We start from the raw sequence: 22,326 nt of genomic DNA, 5'->3' as shown, positions 1-22,326 counted from the left end.
ACATAGAAAATCATTTTTTACTTCATTTTTAAACTAATGGGTTTTCAAATTGGGAAAACATCATATCAGGGAGGGATAAGTGCACCCAACTCCTTAAATACATAGGTAGGTAATTTAATCAATAGAATACGTTACAGATTTTGAGCGTAAATAATTTAAAAAATAAAAATAAATTAAAAAATGTTGAAAATTCTTCAATTTTTAAGCCCATAGAAGCCTTTTTTGAAGATGGTGGTGAAAATCATTGTTGCCATCTTTTCAAGAACCGAAAATTAGTTGAAAAGCGATATTCGAGAGGCCAGACGACAGACGTGCCAATGATCTTAGAGAACAACAGGCAGTCAGGCAACCGTAGGAAGCCATACCGATAGGTCAATGACTCTAAAAACGCCAGACAGGAAAACAGACAACCTTGAGAGGCTAGATAGGTAGGCCAGTGGCCTTAAAAACCTGGTCTTAAGGGTCAATGACCTAAAGAGACCACACAGATGACGTTACAGGCAAACTGACAACCCTGAGAGGCCAAACAGATGAGTGATTAATGACCTTGAGAGACCATACAGGAAGACAGACAACCTGATAAGAGACTAGGCAAGTAGATCAGTATAACCTTTGAGCTAGCCAGTCAGACCAGATCAACGACCTCTACCTTGAGAAGCCATATTGATGGGTCATATGACCTTAAGAGCATAAACAAGAAGACATACGCTCTTGAGAAGTTGAACAGGTAGGTCGATGACCTTGAGAGTCCAGACTTACAGACCACCTTAGGAGGCCAGACAGACTCGTAGATAACCTTGAGAGGCTGGGTAGGTACTAGGTAGGTCAGTGGCCTTGAAAGGCCGAGGCCAGTGCGGTGGGTCAATGACCTCAGGTCAGACAGGAAGACAGATGACCGTGGGAAGCTAGGCAGGTAGGTCAGTGACCTTGAGTATCCAAATACAGGAGTCAATGCCTTTCAAAAAGCCAGACAAGAAAACAGATGACCTTGTGAAGTCAGTTAGATGGTCAATGACCTTGAAAAACTTATATAGGCAGACAAACGACCTTGGCAAGAACCGATCTTGAAGGCCTGGATACATTTGAAGGATCTCCTGGATAACTTTTCTCCAAGTTTTTGACATTTTAACCCCTCCTCCTGGTCTAGAAGGACTCTTGTGTAGATTGCTGTTTTCGATATTTCAATTTTCTGACAGATTTTCGCCTTTCTTCAAATTGCGTTTGCTCCTTCAATTTTGAACATTGTCAATTTGCCATAAAAACATTTTTGGTTCGTGCTTTTGAGTGAGTACTGACAAAGGAACCTCCTGAGGTGTCACACTCCGGTTTGAACGGAACCGTGATTTCTGGAAAGAGCATAGTCTAAACACCCCAAAACTAAACTTTCAGCTGCCCAACTTCACTTTTCGATTTTTGGCGGATTTTTGAAAATTCAAAATTGACTGTTTTTGGCGATTTATGCTTTTTTAAAAAAAAAGTACGTACTCGATCAATAAAAATGGTCAAAATAAGTCCCAAAACTAATACATATTAATTACTCAAATCCAAATTTCACCATTTCCAGCCATTCTGGAGCATACAGTACGATTTTTCAATTTCTCCAGAATTTTGAATTTGCTCCAGAAGGCGTGAATATGCACTTGGGCAGCTAAAAATCGAGTTTTGTATTATACTCGACCTGTTTAACGAGTTTATCTACATTTGAGCCGATTTTGAGAGTGGCACCTCAAGAGTGGTTTTTTGACCAGCTTTTTTCAAAATTAAAAAACCAAAAAATCAAAAGATAACCGTTTGTGAGGGAATTTTTTTAATTTGCGAGAATTGCGGTATTTCTTCAAGAACTAACCCCCGGAGCGCAAATTCTACCATTTCCAGCCGTTTTGGAGCGAGATTGACACCTCAAAAAACCACTCTTGAGATGTCACTTTCAAAATCGGCTCAAATGTGGATAAACTCGTTAAACAGGTCGAGTGTAATGTACAAATCGATTTTTAGCTGCCCAAGTGCATATTCACGCCTTCTGGAGCAAATTCAAAATTCTGGAGAAATTGAAAAATCGCACTGTAGGCTCCAGAATGGCTGGAAATGGTGAAATTTGGATTTTGGTAATTATTATTAGTTTTGGGACGTCATATTTTGACCATTTTTATTGATCGAGTACGTACTTCTTTAAAAAAAAAGCATAAATCGCCAAAAACGTCAATTTCGAATTTTCAAAAATTCGCCAAAAATCGAAAAATGAACTTGGGCAGCTGAAAGTTTGGTTTTAGGGGTTTTAGACTAGGCTCTTTCCAAAAATCGCGGTTCCGTTCAAATCGGAGTGTGACACCTCAAGAGGTTCCCTTGTGAGTACTTAGGTGCTTCAGGATAGGAGCGTCGTTTGAATTTTTCATATCAATTTTGGGAGAGCATCAAGATAGGCAATTCATCATGATGATATTTTTTATTCGTCTACTCGAGTTGTATCTTTCATGTACCGATTTGTAGTTTCCATCCAAAAAGCACAAAAGAGTTTTCAGAGTTCATGTTGCCCCAAAAAGCACACCTGAGCCGAATTTCAGTATGAGTTTTATTTTGAAGTTAGAAAAGGGCATAAATGATTCGTCAGGTCTCGCGAAGGGTAACTTTTGCAATCAACGATATGAAAGACAGTTAATTTCTAACGATTTCTAATAGTTTCAATTTCACATGTCATGTCACCAGTTTCAAAACTGACAACTTGCAAGTTAATTTTCCGTCATCTCTTTAGACGCAGGTACATATCTGCATAGGAGGGTATTTTTCTTCTCAAAACCATATTCCCTCGACTTCACGACACTAAAAACACGTTATGTTACCTCATATACGAGTTACCTTTATATCCCCGTCATGACACATCCCCGATGAGCAATTTTCTTCGCACCAGCCTAATTCATAATACAACACGATTATCACTTGTTTCTCATATCTAAACATAAGGTTATTGTTGCTTTATTATCCCTAACAAAGGAATGTTCATAATAAACACGCCAAATACGAGAAGCAAAGCGTATACGTATCGCGATAGGCATGATAATTAAGAGCGAATGTTAACGTTTTCATAACCTTTGCTGCCAAAATGCTTTTTCGCGGTTAATCGCGTTCATCTATATACGAATACACCTACCCGAGTTATTCGCTAATAAAAACGTATTCTTTCATCCGAGCTGCGTAGAATTCTAATCGAATACATAGTCGCGATTGAAGAAGGCGGAGGTGGATTTTCACAATTAAAATTTACCACGAAACGATATTTTACAGCGCAACCATACGAAATCCTCGCTCTCTGCTAATTCAAATTCTATACGCGCGCATTCCGAACCTCTTAAAATTAGCCAATTAAATGGGTCAACTAGCATTTAAAAGGTTATTATTCCAGGTGAATTTTCATTAGTTGTGGTTACGCACGCGTTTCCACGATGAGAGAAGAATTTAGATGTACGAAGATTTTTTTTCAAAAGTGAAAATCGATTCGTTGAAAAAATAATTCAAAATTAATCGAATGAGGACGGTGTTTGAATGAAAAAATTACGACCACGGTACTTATGTTCGAATTATTACACTCAAAGTCCACCAAGGTTTTGCAAACTCCAAAATATAATAATTATTATGTAGGTAGGTACTTATACGACTCGCAAGAGTACATATTTCAGGATATTTAAATACTCGAAGGTACACCAGTACACCACAAAGATTATCCAAATTATCAACTCTAACGCATAAAAGAGACTCCATTAAAAGTAGGTAGAGGTACCTAGTACCTACGTTTACTATGGCAAAATTAAAAGTTTCAGTTATACCGGATAAACTTATTAGGTATTCGTCAGATCAAAATTTCATAATTTCTTTTCACAACAGTAAAATTTCTTTTAATGTTACGCCCACGTCTCGACCGAGTCCCTGATGTAAATTTTTTCTCAAAATTCATCGTGTTTAGTCGCTACAAGCGTAAAAGAAGAATAAAATATAAAGAAAAAGAAATTGAAAACGTTCTTTTGAATGTCGAATTTATTGCCGAGAATCCCATTCAAAATGCGAGTGCCTACTTTTTTTATTATTGAAATACTTTACGGACCATCGAATCGAAAGAATTAGCGTCGAATATTTTTATACGTGTAAAAAATTTTCACATTATTGTTAATACATGCTCGAAATAGCATTAATGATACGCGAATTATAGAATTTCAACTGTTCTTTTTTTTTTGCCATGTCGTCGGATCTTTAAAATTGCCCAAGATGATATTTTTATGGTTCAAACGTACAGGAAATATTTCTTCGATCTTTTACTTACATGCTGAAAGGTTTTATAGTTTTTAACAATAATGAAGTCAATTGGTCAGTGGCAGAATCATTTGAAAAAAAAAAAACAAAAAAACGCCAAATTAAGAGAGAAAATTCACTTACACAAAGTCGTTCGAGAAAGCGAGAATCTGTCAGAAAATTGAAATATCGAAAACAGTAATCTACACTAGAGTTCTTTCTGACCAGGCGGGGTTAAAAAGTCGAACCCGTAGAGACAGTTTATTCAGGAGATCCTTCAAATGTATCCACGGTGGGTTCCTGCCAAGGTCGTTTGTCTGCCTGTGTCACCTCTTAAGGTTATTGACCATCTGACTGACTTCACAAGGTCGTCTGTTTTCCTGGCTGGCCTCTTGAAAGGCATGGACGCCTGTATTTGGATACTAAAGGTCACTGATCTACCTGTCTAGCTTCCCAAGGTCGTCTGTCTTCCTGTCTGATCTTTCGAGGTAGTTGACCCACCGCACTGGCCTCTCCAGGTCATCTGTCTGCTTACGGGGTAACATATGAACTGTGGAGACCCTTTTTTGGCTTTTTGGATGGAAACCACAATCCGACATTTCAACCCTAAAAAATACGTATAACTCGAGTAGACGAATGAAAAACATCATAATGAATTTACCATCTTGATGCGTTCCCAAAATTGAAAACTTGCCAATTGTAATTTCAAAAAATTCAATAAAAATGAGAAATTTAATTCAAATCGCTCCTAACCTTTTTTTTCAAAAAATTGATAATAATTGGTTGTTTTTTGCCAAAAATTCCAAAAAGGCTCACTTTACTCCAAATATTGTCTGAAAGTGACGCTTTTTGCCAGAAATTGTCAGAAATCCTCTTTTTTTTACAGAAAACTCGAAAAAGCATAATTTTTGTCAATTACTTACTCTACTTACAAGGGAACCTCTTGAAATGTCACACTCCGATTTGAACGGAACCGCGATTTTCGGAAAGAGCATAGTCGAAAACCCCCAAAACCAAATTTTCAGCTGCCCAAGTTCATTTTTCGATTTTTGCCGAATTTTTGAAAATTCAAAATTGACTGTTTTTTGGCGATTTATGCTTTTTTTTAAAAAAAAGTACGTACATGATCAATAGAAATGGTCAAAATAAGTCCCAAAACTAATATTAATTACCCAAATCCAAATTTCACCATTTCCAGCCATTCTGGAGCCTCCAGCTTGATTTTTCAATTTCTCCAGAATTTTGAATTTGCTCCAGAAGGCGTGAATATGAAGTTGGGCAGCTAAAAATCGAGTTGTATATTACACTCGACCTGTTTAATGAGATTATCCACATTTGAGCCGATTTTGAGAGTGACACCTCAAGAGTGGTTTTTTGAGGTGTCACTCCTCACTCCAAAACGGCTGGAAATGGTAGAATTTGCGCTCCGGGGGTTAGTTTTTGAAGAAATACAGCGATTCGTATGAATTTCAAAAATTTCCACACAAACGGGAAACTTTTGATTTTTGGATTTTTTAATTTTGAAAAAAGCTGGTCAAAAAGCCACTTTTTTGGTGTCACTCTCAAAATCGGCTCAAATGTGGATAAACTTGTTAAACAGGTCGAGTGTAATATACAACTCGATTTTTAGCAGCCCAACTTCATATTCACGCCTTCTGGAGCAAATTCAAAATTCTGGAGAAATTGAAAAATCAAGCTGGAGGCTTCAGAATGACTGGGAATGGTGAAATTTGGATTTAGGTTAGTAATTAATATTAGTTTTGGGACTTGTTTTGACCATTTTTATTGATCAAGTACTTTCGTATTAAAAAAAAAAAAAAACTAGACAGCTAAGCAAAGCTTAGCTGCAAAGTGTGCGTAGCTAGCTGCCTTTTCTACAGCTATAACCGTTATTACATCTAGGTAGTGCATAAGTGAATCAACCATGTCACAGTGATGAGAATTTTTGAAACTCTCACTGCTTCAAAATAATAATTGTTTTTCAGTGTTTTCATATTTTCCAAATTACAATAGGTATTTCAGAATAATTTATAAGCTTGTATTGCTTCTAAATTAAGAAATTTCTAGTTGTTTTTCATAGTTTGCATTGTTTTAAAATTTACAAAATTTCAAATCGATTTCCCGAATTCCCCATCGCTACAATTTCATAAAGTTTTCAATAAATTTTCAGAATTTTGCATTGCTGCTGAGTTAGGAAATTTGCAATCAATTTTTAGAATTCACATTGCCTCTAAATAGTCAAATTTTGAATAATTTTTCAGAATTCTTATTGTCTTTAAATTAAAAAATTTCAAATTCAATTTTCAAGTTCATATTGTCCACAAATTGTAAAACGTTTACTCAATTTTTGGAATTCACATTGCCTCCAATTTTTCAGAATTCTCATCTTCTTCATAAATATTACAATACTTATTTCATATAATTTTCAAGTTCACATTATCTGCAACTTACAGAACTTCTAATCAATTTTTGGAATTCTCAGCGTCTCTAAATACAAATTTTCATATTATTTTTTTTAGAATTTCCATTGTCTTCAAATTTATAAATTTTCAAACCAATTTTCAGAACTTGCTTTTTATTCTAAATTAAGAATTAAATCTTATAAAATACCTATGTTAAGAATTTGCATTGCCTATTACACGAAAAAAATATGGGTAATTTTTACAAAAAAATTTAACTAAATACTCACAATTAAGTACCAGATCCCATTCAATAATTTTTACTGTAATCGTATAGTAAAACTTATCATTTTAATAAATTTTGCTATAGGTACCAATAGTAAAAATCATTTTGTTTTAATAATTTTCACTAAATCATGATAATAAAAATTACATGTTTCAATTGTACAAAAATTAGTTTAATTTCTCATTTTGAAGTAATTTTTAAATTATAAGTAAAAAGTTAAAAATTATTCATGTCAAGTAATTCTTACTTTATACTTATGGTTATAGGTAGACAAAAAATTAATGAAATGAATTTTTAGTTAGCAAATGATATCATAATTCATAACTCAGTTTCAGCATTATTTTTGCCCCATCAAAGCATTTACCTATCCAATTTTCCTACGAAAAATCCGTCACCTACCTACTTACCTCACGGGGATTCGAACCTGGGTCCCTAAATTTCCTATTCCTACTTACATGCCCTAACCACTTAGCCACAACTTTGCTACGAAGGTTAGGGCATTAAAATAATATATTTGTTTGGTAAACGCCCCACCAAACCACGCCCACTTGGAATTTACAGCTAACAGACTGGGGGTGTAACAGGGTACAATGAAACACAGCTGGTGATGGAATAGACTGGGGGTATAGCAGGGTACAATGAGCGGCAGGTGTTCTACAAGTCCCCTTTTCCCTTTTTTAGGATTTAATGCATTAAAATAATGAACTAAAATTGCAATTACTCAGCAATTACCCATCCGAATTGAATGAAAATTAATCTATTCCCTCCGCCTTAATGATTCTCAAATGGTGTCCAATAGGTACAAAAAACGGTTGGATAGCTTAAGAGAACATTCAGTTCCAATAAAATTTCATTTCTCAAAGCGAAACCAATAGTGTGCTACGCACACTAAAAACAGAAATCACCAAAAACAGTCAATTTTGAATTTTCAAAAATTCGCCAAAAATCGAAAAATGAACTTGGGCAGCTGAAAATTTGGTTTTGGGGGTTTCCGACTATGCTCTTTTCAAAAATCGCGGCCCCGTTCAAATCGGAGTGTGACATCTTAAGAGGTTCCCTTGTTAGGTACCTAATTGTCAAAAGGTTCTGCTTTTTGCTGAAATTGTCAGTCGCGTTTTGCCAAATAAATAACAAAAATTCTTCATTTTCAGCTACATTGAAAAGTTTTGTTTTCTCATCAGAAATTTGTGAAAAAGCATAACTTTTTTCCTATACGTAATTGCCAAAAATTCTGATTTTTTTCCAAAATCGTCAAATTCTTGCTTTTTGTCAAAAAAAATTAAAAAATTCTCGCTCTTCAGCAAAATTGAAAAGTCTTGGCTTATTACCAGAAATTAGCAAATACTTATTATCAAAAATTCTTGTTTTCTTTTTGCCAAAAATTAAAGAAAAAATTTTGTTTGCCCATAGTTGCTAAAAAAAACCTGCTTTTTGTTAAAATTTGTCAAAGCCTTGATTACTGACGAAAAGCCTTGTTTTTTTAGCAAAATTGCTAGAGTCTCCTTTTTCCCACCAAAAATTATCCAAAAACCAGTCTTTTTTCCAGGAATAGCAAAAATTGCCATAAAGGCCTGTTTTTTGCTAAAACTGTCAAAAAGTTTTGCCTTTTTTCCAAAAATTATCAACGATACTTATTTTTTAAAAATTGACCCAAATTCTCGTATTGTCGTTTTTTTGCAAAAAAAATCCAAAAAGTCTCTCAAAAACTATCTTAGTCACGCTTTTTCCAGAAGTTTTCAAAAGCTCGCGCATCTTTTTCACCAAAACGTTGCCAGATAGTTCAACTTTTCAAAATTAAAAACCAGAACATTTCATTTTGCAATGTTTTTTGCTGATTTTATTCTGCATCAAAATGTTTTGCTCACATTTTGTCAATTTTTTGGTTAAGTTGTATAGGTATACTCTCGCAGACAGTAAATCAACTCAACGACATTGTTTACATTTCACGAACTGATTTAGGTAAATTAGACAAACATAGTAATATTCATTCACTCGATGATGTGACATTTTGCAGCTCACAGCGTGAGAAATGTAAGTCTATATTCTACAAATCCACATAAACCCACACGTAATGAAAAGAACCGATTAAGCCGAAAGCTCCGCGGCAGCATATTATAATGATAATTTCAATAGCTGGCTGGAGCGGTGCGGCGGAACCTTTGTAGTGAGTAATTGACGAATGTTAAACAGGATTTAAGATAGCGCAACACATAGGCCTGGTGTCATTGATTTATGCTCGGAATTGTTGAACTGGCAAACTGAACTAATGTAGCGATTCCGCGGCAACGTGAAAACGAAAAATATTAGATGCGATCAATCATTATGGCAAGTTTGAAGCTAAGAAAAGTACTAAACCGGGGTACGCTTTGGCCCGTCGAACAAGACGAAATCGAATGTACGTGATTGAGGTAAAGTTAGCGAAATGACTATTGTGCGTTATACTCGTATACCAGCCGACGAGAAGACTTCTCAAAAAGCTACCACCGCAGCATCACATCGTTGAATTTTGACAGAGACCGATTTTTATACTACTATATATTTTTCGAGTAAAGTTTTCATCTTCACGATTCGTGTTTTATATACGTATATCGTGTTTTTGACATGATAACATTTGGGATTATGAGGTTTTATATCAAAACGAAAGAGTTGTACCCTATGACCGCTAAACATTCACTATAACTCGTCTATGAAACCGAATGCTGTGATCTTATATGTACAACGTTGAATGTGCCATGTGCCTATAATAAGCTGATAGAGTAGATACAGCAAATTTTCAATCAGGTTTTGCAAGGAAGTCTGTACAATTTTTTCAAAATTTTTAACCGTTTTCCCCTTCTTCCTTCCTTTTCCTATGAATTACCTACCTCCATAGTAGGATATCGATCAAACAGCTTTCAATTTCAATCAGATCAAATTTTGATTTTTTTTATTTAAAAAATGAGTCTTTGAATTTCTCAAAGTTTGCCGAAAATCAAGAAATAAAATCAAAATTCAAAATGGAGTATAAACCGCAAATATGTCAGACTTCAAATGGGACACCTTGTAGGTATAATACAATGATCAAATATCCGCGCCTCTATCATTTCACAGATAAGTAACTATTTAATAATTCCAATTGATTCGAGAGAACACAATTCAATCAGTGTGGTAAAGTGAGGAAAGTGGAACTAATTCCAAGCTCTAACTTGATGGAATTTCTCTTACAAATGGGTAAACACACCAAACATGTCTGCATATTTAAATAATGCATCATTCTCGTAAAATATTCCATTCGAAGATGTAATTCAATATACCTATACTTAATAAGTAGGTACCAAACCTACAACGCATTTCATCAGTTCTGTTCTCAAAATCTCAGATTGCTTTTACATTTCTCTTTATTCTTTCGACATTTTTCAAAACGTAGAAAAAGCCTTGTTATCATCTTCACGGGGGAAAAAAATTGCAGATTTCCTTTTGTCGACATTAAGAATTAATTATACAATTTCGCTCCATCCAATTACAAAACCATCGTTCAAATTGGCCAACTAATTAATAATTTTTTTCCATCTTGTTTTTTGCACCTTTTTTTTTTTTGCTTCGTACAAGTACGAAATTAATTTTCTTTTATTAATAGCTCGTCGTTGACTATATCGGACAGGCGAACAAAAAAAGAACACCTGTTAACTGCCTCTCTGGTGGGTATATTCTTTGCAAGAAAAATTAATAATAAAAAAAAGGTAGGTACTCGAGTTAAAAGGAAGAAAAACTTAACAAAACCAATTTTATCAATTTATAAAAAAGAAAAATTATTCGACTGTGCGTATTTTAATGCTAAGGAAAAGATATAGTCTTGTTTTAGGATACATTCTATGGTTACTTGGTGAGATTATTTTGTTTCGCATTCATTCCGTAACCTGCATCAAACCAATTAATGACTGGGTTTCTGTTTAGGTATCTGGTGAGAAAAATTACATATTTCCCTTCACTATAATCCATTTTAGTGAATCTCATTGCACCATTTTTTGTCAAACTGGAATTTTCAAAAATATTTTGAAATGAGTCAAAATCAAATTTTCAGCACTGAGCCAAAATTTATTCAAAGTTTAAAAAAAAATCGAAATCAGCTGAAAAAAAATACTCACGCATAAGACCGACTTTTCTTCAAATACAAATCTTTTACGAACAATTTGAGTCACTTTTTTTGAAACATTTGTATAGCAATTGATCTGTTTACAGTCGAACCGAATCATTTACGAACGATTGGTGATTGAATAAAATGATTGATTTTTTAGTGAATCATTCGCAAACGGATCGATCAATTTACGATTGATTCGGTTTTTGTGAAACTATTTTTTGGGAATTGATCTGTTTTCAAGCGAAATGAATCAAATCGAATCGAATCATTCACAAACGATCGGCGATCGAACAAATTGATTGATTTCAAGGTGAATCATTCGCGAACGAATTGATTGGTACAAGTGACTCGTTTGCGAACGACTCGAATCATTTACCTAATTTTTGGTGAATCATTCGCGAACGAATTGAATAATTTTTAGTGAATCATTCGCGAACGAATTGATTCGTATAAGTGACTCGTTCGCGAACGACTCGAATCATTTACTTAATTTTTGGTGAACCATTCACGAACAAATTGAATAATTTTTGGTGAATCATTCGCGAACGAATCGAATAATTTTTGGTGAATCATTCGCAAACGACTCGAATCATTTACTCAATTTTTGGTGAATCATTCACGAACAAATTGAATAATTTTTGGTGAATAATTCGCGAACGAATTAAATAATTTTTGGTGAATCATTCTCAAAGGAATTGATTCATAAATTGAAGAATTGGTCAATTCGTTCGCGAATGATTCTTTCAAAAAATTAATCAATTCGTTCATGAATGATCCCCTTCATTGAATTAATACTCTCATGAACAATTCACTGAGAATTGAATCAATTTATACAAACAAGTTGTTTGAAAACAATGCACTTGTTAATAACCGATTCGTTAGGAATGGTGGAGGCTTTGTGAGATTTCAACCAAGTTTCATCGAAATCGGTTCAGCTGTTTTCTAGCCTTTTACATTGGTAATGAGTTTTAAAAAATATGGAAAAAAAATTTCGTCGCTCGATAAACTTGGAAGCTTTGAGCTTTTGGAACTTAATAATGAATTGATGATGTCGAAATGTCCGGCTGGAGCTATCCCAATTGGCAGAAAGTTTTTTGAACCGGATAGAGCTGAATCTAAAGAGCATACAAAAATATACCACCGGTCAATATTTTAGGAGCTGAAGTACGTTTTTAGATTTATGGCGAATTTTTGAAAATCTTTGGGCCAAAAATGGGGAAAAATCAAAATTTTACCAAATTAACCTAGAAAGCTGAAATTTGGTATAATACACCCTATTTTTGACTCGCCAAATTGATTGGAAACAGTTTCCAGCCGGTTTGAGCAGTTCTGGAGCCTCTAGCAGATTTTTGAAATTTAAAATTTCTAATGAATTGTTACCAAAATGAGGATGGATAGGTCGTGAAATTCACGGTGTACCTTAATTGCAATGTGCTAAGTCGATTAGTGGTGGTTTCGAACCGTTTTGGAGGCCCCAGCAGCATTTTAGAAATTGCAGTTCTCCACCAAAAAAAAAGCCATAGAACCCTTCCGAGATTTACTTTTGTGTAAGCGGTCAAGTGGGTCACTAAACTAGCACCAATCATGAGCATACGTGCTAAACATAATTTGGGCAGGTTCTATGGCAATTTTTGTAAAACTGGAATTTTTAAAATAAGTTGCTGGAGCTTCCAGAACGGTTCGAAACCACCGCCAGATGACTCAGCACGTTATACTCGTAATTAGAATAAAGCGTGAATTTCAGCTTTCCATCTTCATTCGGTGAAATTCAATGAAAATTTTGAGTTTCAAAAATCTGCTGGAGGCTCCAGAACTGCAGAAAATTTGCAGGAAAATTCGATTCAGCAGGTCATGAATATGATGTACACCAATTTTAAGCTTTCTAGGTTAATTTGGTAAAATTTTGATTTTTCTCATTTTTGGCCCAGATTTGATACGTAAAAATTCATCAAAAATCAAAAAATGCCCTTTAGCTCCTGAAATGTTGGTGGTGGTATATTTTTGCAGGCTCTTTTGATCTATATTCTCACAGTTGGGATACCTCCTTTGTGAGAGAAAATTCTATTAAAAATTTTGAGAAAAATAAAATTTCAGGAATAAAATTACTTTTGGCGCCACCAAAGAGGGACCAATTTCCACCACTTAGTTTCAAAACTCACATGAATGTTGATTCCTTATATCTTATCTGTCTTACATTCTGAGTTTCGTAAGTAATACTATATTACAGTCCACCATACCTTATCAATTTCTATCAACTATAACCAACAAGAAAGTATGTATTATGGGTATGAATATTTACAACTAAAACAAATTGGCTCCTTGGCGGTAAATTTGATTTCTCTTTTTATGGAAGATGCGCTCAAGTTTTCCGTTTAAGCAGAGTAAATTACTCGTTTGGTCTAGCTCTAGCGTAGCGAATTAAGAAAAAGTAAACTTTTTCAGTTTGGTTTATTTACGAAAGTTTAATGAGTTATCCCTTCGCCCCCCTGAACATCCTTTGTGTATTGTCGAGTACTCGGAAATGTAATTTGAAGCAATGCACGAGTTTATCAATACTTAACAGAGAAACTTGTATAATTACGACGTGAACGCGTTGCTGTGGTTTGGTTAAGAAAATAAGTTACTTAATTCCGCCAACACAGTGGATGAAATTCAATTCGCTATAATAAAATGGAAAATTAACAGGTTATGAAAACTAAAAAAAAAAAAATGCTTTTATTCGAAAATGAGGCACCTTACTATGTACTTACTTATTATTAGGTATAGGCATGTGCATAATATACGCACGATGAAATTCCAGACCAGTATTTACTCTGAAGCTGGTTCAGATATTCGCTTGTTTCGAAAATGTGTAAGTACATTGCAGTCATTCCAGCTTTCTGTCTCTTATAGTTTTCTCACTTTGATAAATGATTTTCAAATAGTCAACTAGTATTTTATATCGATTTAGGCTACGTTCGGTTATTCGAATTATTTGAAAAACGACTCGACTCTTGGTAAACATTTATCAAACGTATCAGGTGTGAATTTATGCGCCTTTAATAATATTACGAGCATCTATAATATCAACGCGAGACGCCACAAGAACTCGACGTCAAATTGCGGTTTTACAAATTCACCATTCATACGAAGACATCCTCGACGCAATCACTTATTTAATACGTTTAATAATGTAAACGATATCCGAAATTCACGCGACATACACAAAATAACCATCATCTGCGAATCAAAGAAGTATGGGGGGGGGAGAGGAGGATGGAAATTTCGACTCGATACATTTTTAATGCAGTTATATGTAAATGTCACTATTTTTGGTACGCCACGTTTTCGACAAGTTGATATTTCTCTTTCAAGCTATCAACGTTTTTTAGTGTAAAAATTGCCACTATATAAGACAGGCTCCTAAAAATAATGGAAATGTAGAAAGACGCGAAACAAGCGCCAGAAAGTGTTTTTCAAATGCTTGTGTACATTTGGTAAAGTGTCAGTTTTCACGCTATTTGATTTTAAATTCGTTCGATGAATTTTTTGCAATCGAGTTTTTTTTTTACATCGTGTTTTAAAACCAACGACGACTGTACTGAATTTGGTGATGGTATTCGATCTGTTCGAAACGTCGAATGGGGGGAAAATACGCAATATTTTGAAGGTATTTTCCAATTTAACGAGAGTCTTGCCTTTTTCTTGTCGATAAAAAAACACTACCTATTTTTTAAAGGAAAATTTTGTGTTTGGATGTTGAAAAGAAATGTGCCCACGAGCAACAACTTCTTCGAGAACTAATTAAGGTACTTGTTGTGAAGCATCGAAACTTTACTTAACGTACCCTTCTCTCCTTCCTGTTCTCAAGATCGCAAACCTGGTATGTATAGGAGAGGAAAACTTGGATGAAATTTTGGGGATAATTTTTTATGTTCAAATAAATGAAAGCATCGGATTTTTTGGGAGCGAAGGCGCAGGGAGAGGATGTGTACCTCCACTAAAACTTTTTTGTCAAAACATACAAGTGAATGTATCGTACTCGTATGTGACTCGAAATGAAAATCTACCCCCATCCCATCATCAACCTGTAGACTTGTACGAAAAAATGTACCTAGTCAAATTCAAAATCTACAATTCTCAAAATAAGTAAAAGTAATTTTACAACTTGAGTACCTACCTACCTATTACACGCTAATAAAACTCAAATTTTCCTCTCCCCTCACCTTCATCTCAAAAAAATTGTCCAATTTGAAATCATATGACCCTAAAATCTTAATATCCGAATAAGTTGGACGAATTTTTGGAAAACGATTTCGTGATATTGAATTTAGGGTCATTCCACGTCAATTGGACCAAGAAGTGGTAGGTGGGTTTGGCGATTTTTTTGAAATTTTTCCTGTGGAAAGACCTTCCCAAGGGATGATCAATGGCGCAAAACGCAGCCCTGTAGCCCATTTTTAACGGCAGCCACTCAGCCAGGGGGTGTCAAAGTTTTCAGTGAACCTAAAATATCATCCATTTCAGCAGTGGATTACTCGATAACCGCGATACCTACCAAAATGGAACTTTTTCCCATAGTTAGGGGGTTTGAAAGGCTTTTTGGTGATATCATAAAAATCAGTGTTGCCACTTTTTTCATACAAAAAATTAGCTCAAGAAGTTTCAAAACGTAGTTTTCATATCGTTCCGACTCTCAAAAATTCTGAAAAAAATATATTAGGTATGGACATCTGTTCATGCTGAACAACATACTAAAAAATTGGGATGGTAACTTGTCGCAAAGTCGATTTTAAAAAATTGAAAGTTTGCGAAAAAATGCGATTTTTTGATTTAAAACATAAAAAAAAGTTTTGTGTGGTGAAGCTGACCCATTTGACCGCGATATTTACGTATCCGTCGAAAAAGTTGAAAAACCCCTTTCACTCAATGAAATGAACTCATCACAAAAAAATCAAAATTCGAAAAAATTCCATTTTCAATTCCAAACATTACAAAAAGTTTAAATTCATTCTGTTGTCTTATTTTGACCTCTTGCTGACGTATTACATGAAAAAGTTTATAAAAATCACACTCACAGCAAAAAAATTCAAATTTGTTTATTTTTTGAATTTTTTCGAATTTTGATTTTTTTGTGATGAGTTAATTTCACCGAGTGAAGGGGGTTTTTCAACTTTTTGCATAAAAAGTTGTCCATAATATATTTTTTTCAGAATTTTTGAGAGTCGGAACGATATGAAAACTACGTTTTGAAACTTGTTGAGCTAATTTTTTGTACGAAAAAAAGTGGCAACACTGATTTTTATGATATCACCAAAAAGCCTTTCAAACCCCCTAACTATGGGAAAAAGTTCCATTTTGGTAGGTATCGCGGTTATTGAGTAATCCACTGCTGAAATGGATGATATTTTTGGTTCACTGAAAACTTTGACACCCCCTGGCTGCCGTTAAAAATGGGCTAGAGGGCTGCGATTTGCGCCATTGATCATCCCTAGGGAAGATCTTTCCACAGGAAAAATTTCAAAAAAATCGCCGAACCCACCCACCACTTCTTGGTTCAATTGACGTGGAATGGCCCTTTCAACTAAGTATGTATGTACATATTTTGGTTTACACCGCTATGTAACGTTTGATTAATGAGATGGAGACCTCAAAATTTAGTAAACGGAAAAATATATAAAAACACGCGTCAGACATGCCTCAAATTTTCTAGGTCAATCACGCCAAAAGTGGTGAATATTTTATAAACCTGTTGTTTATGAGAGTTTTGCTGATATGCAACCAAATTCTCCTGTCACAGAATTCCAGCATTTGAATGGAAGGAAAAATTCTACCCATGTGATTTTATAAGATGCATCCCAAAATTATGATTTTAGTTGGACTCCCTCCTCTCCTCCTTCTCTTTTCTAGTGAAAAAATTCTGCTAGATTTTGGAAATTCAATTTTTTTCAATTTAATAAATTTTAAAGGGAAATTTCGTGTTTGTCTAAAGGTCCTTTATTTTTAGAAAGAGCATGGTCTGAAACTCCCAATTACAAAAATTTCACCTGCTAAAATTAAATTTCCAATTTTTGGCGAATTTTTTAAAACACAAAATTGACAAATTTCAGAGATTTAGGTTTATCAAACCCTCGTAACTGGATCTCACTATTTCCAGTCATCCTGAAGCCTCCGGCGCTATTTTCGATTTCTCCAGAAAACACGTAAATTAAATTTATAGACAGCTAAGAATTGAGTTTCATATTTTTTTTCAATATATTCAACGAGATTCAATCAGATTTGTTCCAATTTTCAGATGAGAACACTTCGAATGCATTTTTGACTACAATTTCTTGATTATTCGTACTCGCTGAACAGGTCAAGAATAAGCCAGAACTCGATTTTTAGCGACCCAAATACGAGAGTTGGTTTCAGATAAGATACAGCCATTCGAGACAAAATTTTTGATGTTTTGAATTTTTTTTTTTTCGTAGAATAAGTACAATGTTTATTTAGTCAAAACAACACATTCTAGGTGATGTCCGCCTGAAAACTGACTCAAATGCAGACGAACTACGAGTAGGTAGTTGAAGAGGTCAAGAATAAGGTCACAACTCGACTTTCCTGGAGCAATTCGAAATCACTTTTGGATTTTCAAAAATTCATCAAAAATCGAAAAATGAGGAGGATTCAAGACCATGTCCTTTCCTAAAATCATCTGTAGTTTTCGCCAAAAATAATTTTAAAAAATCGAATTTGACCAAGAATAGGTATATACTGAAACTGGGAATATACATATTCTATTTTCGACCTTTCGAATTGATTTGAACCAATTTTGGACCGTTTTGGGCAGTTTTGGAGCTACCAGCAAATTTTTTCAAAATTTCGCCCCATGAAATTTGAAAGCTAAAAATGTTTACTTTATCTCTTAATTTTCACATGCTGAGTCGCTTGGATCTAATTTAAAGCCGTTCTCGATCCTTCAGCTATTTTTTTTTTTTTTTTTTTTTGAGATTTCAGATTGGTTCTCAAAATGTTTCATAAAAAGTGTCCAAATCAACTTTAGCATGAAATAACACGGCTGGTGTTTGTTTATGACGAAGGAACATTATCAATTGGGCACTATTTTTCCAAAATCGATTTTTGTCGGTTCAAAAATCGATTTTCCAATGTCACTTTTTGAGAATATATCTGGAATTTTCAAAATAAGGGCGAAGACCCCAGAACATTTTGAAACCGTTCCTAATCGACTCAACATGTTAAAATTTGGAAAAATAAGTAAATTTCAACTTCATCGGGTAAAATTTTTGGGAAGTTTCAATTTTCAAAAATCTGCTGGGTATTCCAGAAATGCTTATAACAGCTCTAAACTCCTTTCAATGAGGGGGGAGGGGGGTTGTTGTAAAAAGAGTAGAATTCCAAATTTTGGGCTTTTTTGATTCATTTGGTGAAATTTGGATTTTTTCGAACTTTTGCCCAAATGCGATCTTCAAAAATTCGCTAAAAATCGAAAAATGTTCATTGATGGCTGAAATTTTGGTTTCTGATGCTTTTTTGAAAGCTCTTGTGATTTAACTTCGTCCGGTTCAAAAATTGTTCTGCTTGTTGGAATTTCTTTCTCGTAAGTTAAGAATAAATTGGACCAATTATACAGCAGTCGCAATGTAGACGAGTGAATTGCATGATATTCTAAAAGTAGGTAGCTCTATCTTACGAGTAAAATTCACCAATGTACCTGCCTACCATACTTAATCATTGCGAAATAAAATACACTAACTCCGTAGTTGGGTTTTTAGTCTCGGTGATATAATTTCGTTCTCGTTTATCTGTGTATGTGTGATAAGTTTGGTTGGTAGGTAGGTATATGGGATGTAAATATAGGAAGCTGAATTTGAATATGGGTATGAAAATTTCAATGAAACGAGGTTGTTATTTGCAAATGCTCGGTGTGTTTATGGTTAACTCGAACGTATTTCGCAGTTTCGAGCAACACGAGAATTAATTAACGATTCTCGTGTTACAAGATGTGTCGTTTTGAACAGCAGCATGGTCTCCAGATATATATACGAGTATAGTCGTACTACTACGTATGATATAAAATCTACGAGCATTCTATATAAGGCCTTTCCTCGGATTAGTACCGACGAAAAACATTTTTCCGCCGTTGTGATTTTCTTGGCAACTTTACAAACCCATAATGCGTAGAATTTTCCACTAACAATGGTTAAAATTTTTCTATGATAAATTATGGTAATAAACGATGTGTAATTTTCGAGTGTTTTATTATGAGTAATTTTTTCTCTTTTTTTTTCAGATGCAATACGCAACGCTCGTGATGAAAATCACTTAATAAAAACGTGCCATCGATTGTAATCGATTTTACAAGCTGAAAAAATGGCGGATTCATCGCCGATAAGTGCTGCACCGAAACGAGAATGGAAGAAACGGTTCAGCTTAAAAGCGAACCGAAGACCAGCCTATGACGAGGTAAGTTCGCATCGTTTGTTTGGTAAGTAATTACAAAACAAAATAGTCCGGTAATAGAGCGACTAAGCGAGTAATAGAGTAACAAGGTTTCTAGAAACGATATTAAAGAGGTGTGGAAAATTGAGGTTAATTAGCAATGAAGAGCTCATTCTGCTATACCAAATACACATAGTGATATTGTTGACGAAGTTTTTAAAATTTAATACTACGTTAACATTGAAAAGCGGTGCTCGTATTTTGGAAAATATTGCCGCTTAAAGTTTCTCGCAACTTTTGTACTTGCTGGGCCAAGTTTACCCACTCGATGTAAGTTTCAAAACTGTGAAAAGTTTTCATCCCTCTGTTCTCTTTTACCTTTGGTTAGTGCAGATTCGCTTGCATCAGGAAGAGCATGAAGGTGGGAGGGAAACGATACGTTACCGAAATTCGAATCGAATTGACGTGAAATGATATTGTTACCCGGATAAAAGTATGTTTTAGACGGATGAAATTAAATTATTGTCGTTTTAAATGTAATCGACGAGTTCTTTTCCCCCATCATACTACATGTTTTTCATTCGCGTATTTAATGCTTGATGCTATTGTCATGTTACATATGCCTACGAACACTGTCAGATAGGTTTACATTGATTTTTTTTTTTTTTTCAATTTTTATTCAACGTATCGATGATATTGAAAGTTTTGCGCGTTTGACTTTTAAATTATAAAACTACTTTCGTCTTACCCCGACTAACTGGATTTTTCCTATATAGATAGGTACGTGCTGATATCTTATTCATAGATGAGTTGATTTCGTATAGGCGTCAACTTTGTACTTACCTACTTTGCGGTTCCAATAATTCAATTTCAACCAAACGAAAACTTATCATTCAGATTTTGATTTAAACTTTTTCGATTATGAAGTGAAAAATTTAATTTCGCTATGTGCGAAAAATCAACTTTTCCGAAGATGCCCGCGATAATTATCTCGTTTATTTTCCTTCGAGTGTAATTTCCGTAGAGTGTAGACTACCGAGCGTCAGAGTAAATTGAATTACTTTAAAGTTTGGTGCCTATCTATTGGATTTTATTTTTGTTTTCATTTACCTATTTATTTATTTTCTCTTAAGAGTCTTTGTGCCTATTCCTCTTTATAAGAGATGGCAGAAGAGATGAGGATAGTGACTTTCATCGTCTATTTTTGTTTGGAAGTTGGGTAACCCCTTTTGGGACATATTTTTTTTTAAAAATAAATTGATAAAAAAAATAAGTACGAATACGTTAGATAAATTACGAAGAGCACCCTGTCTTTGTTCATCTCAATCACTTTCAGTAGCAGCAATAAAATGACACTAAATGTTTAAGATTCGACCTTTCTTTTTGATGCTCTGTACATTCGATTTTTACAAATATCATCCCTGAGTAATTTTTTCGTTAAGATATGGCCTGGTGTATCTACGGTGACAACTTGACTCGAAAAAATGGCAATTGGACCATTTTGGAGCCACCAGTAACTTTCTAGCTAGGCTCTCTACCCAACCAGTTTTTAGGAAAAAAAAACTACTCTTTTCCAAAATTGAAATATGCAAACGACGTTTTGTAATTACCTGCTCGGTTATAAATCATTTTAAATTATACTTCTTTGAAGAGGTCTAGATAAGTACGTACTTGACGAAATGAAAATCATAAAGATACCTATACAGTATGACAAAGTGGTTGTAACCAGTAGGTACAGTACTTGAGAAACAGTATAAATAATAATATTTTTCATTACAACGTGCATCGCGAGTGTAACTTAAACTTAGCTAATGAGTGAAAACTGTTGAAATTCCTAAAATTACGTCCTTAATTTAACACCTCGTTGCTTGATGAAATATACCAACGAAAATATTACACACGTGGCAGTTGGTTGAGGCACAAGCGTAAGATATATAACTTCATAAACGCGAGCAAATTATGTCTCTTTAAAATGGTGTGATATACTACTATGCCGTACGTGGTATGTATAGGGCTCGCCCACATGGTAACACTGCGTTGCACTAAGGCAACACTGCGTTGTATTCTCGTCAGCTAGCCATACGAGCCAAGCGACGAGAGTACAGAACGCCAGTAATGTATCCGAGTGCACGCGGGTATGTTATTCACGGTTAATGGGTTAATGCAGTCATTTAAGTATAAGTTTTACTCTCGAGTGTTAAGTGTCAGGTTTAGTGCTTTAGTTTTAGTTAGTTATTAGTGAAACCAATGAATAGACGAGAAGGAGTGATGATCTACTCGTCGCCACTCTGGGTAAGTACTTGCACATATCAGTGTGAATAAGTTAGATCTCCTTGCCAGAGGAGATCACTTATCCAAACCTACACCACAGTGTGTAACACCAACGTGTGTATATTTAGTTTAAGAAAGTGTCATGTTAACTAGTACATTTGCTTATGTACTAATCATGTAACGTGTTGTTAATATTGCACACATTAAATATTATTCTTGTGTATAACTTGTTATTATTTATGGTGTGTATGATCATATGTTAAGAGTGTAAAAGCAACCATTTCCTACTCACGCCCTAGCCGAGCATGTGAGGTATTCCGGTGAGTATTTAGTAGAAATACTCTAAGGGATATTTCTTGGAAACAACACAATAGCAACCATCGTAAGTCACATTACCAATTCATGCTTTAAGTCAATTTACCCTCTTACATTGGCGCCCTTCCGAGTGTCCAAAAAGCACAGATTCATAGTAATCTGAGCTTGGAGGAAGTAAATCGTTATGAGTACAAAGTTTAGATCGCGACCAAACTTTGGAAAATAATACTTGCAGTATG

General features: G+C 34.7%; 1 protein-coding gene across 4 annotated transcripts in view; it reads left to right on the top strand.

Annotated features, from left to right (window-relative positions):
• Positions 1-22,326, top strand: part of LOC135843602 (adenylate cyclase type 5) — a 324,265-nt gene that overhangs the window by 200,759 nt on the left and 101,180 nt on the right. For all 4 annotated transcript variants that reach the window (XM_065361542.1, XM_065361543.1, XM_065361540.1 and 1 more), the window contains exon 3: positions 19,353-19,525. In XM_065361542.1, the coding sequence (XP_065217614.1) occupies positions 19,433-19,525 (93 nt within the window). In that variant the 5' untranslated portion in view covers positions 19,353-19,432. The remainder of the gene's footprint in view (positions 1-19,352; positions 19,526-22,326) is intronic.

The sequence above is a fragment of the Planococcus citri genome, chromosome 4 (assembly GCF_950023065.1).
Source record: "Planococcus citri chromosome 4, ihPlaCitr1.1, whole genome shotgun sequence".
NCBI lineage: Eukaryota > Metazoa > Arthropoda > Insecta > Hemiptera > Pseudococcidae > Planococcus > Planococcus citri.
This window is presented reverse-complemented; position numbering and strand designations above follow the sequence as displayed.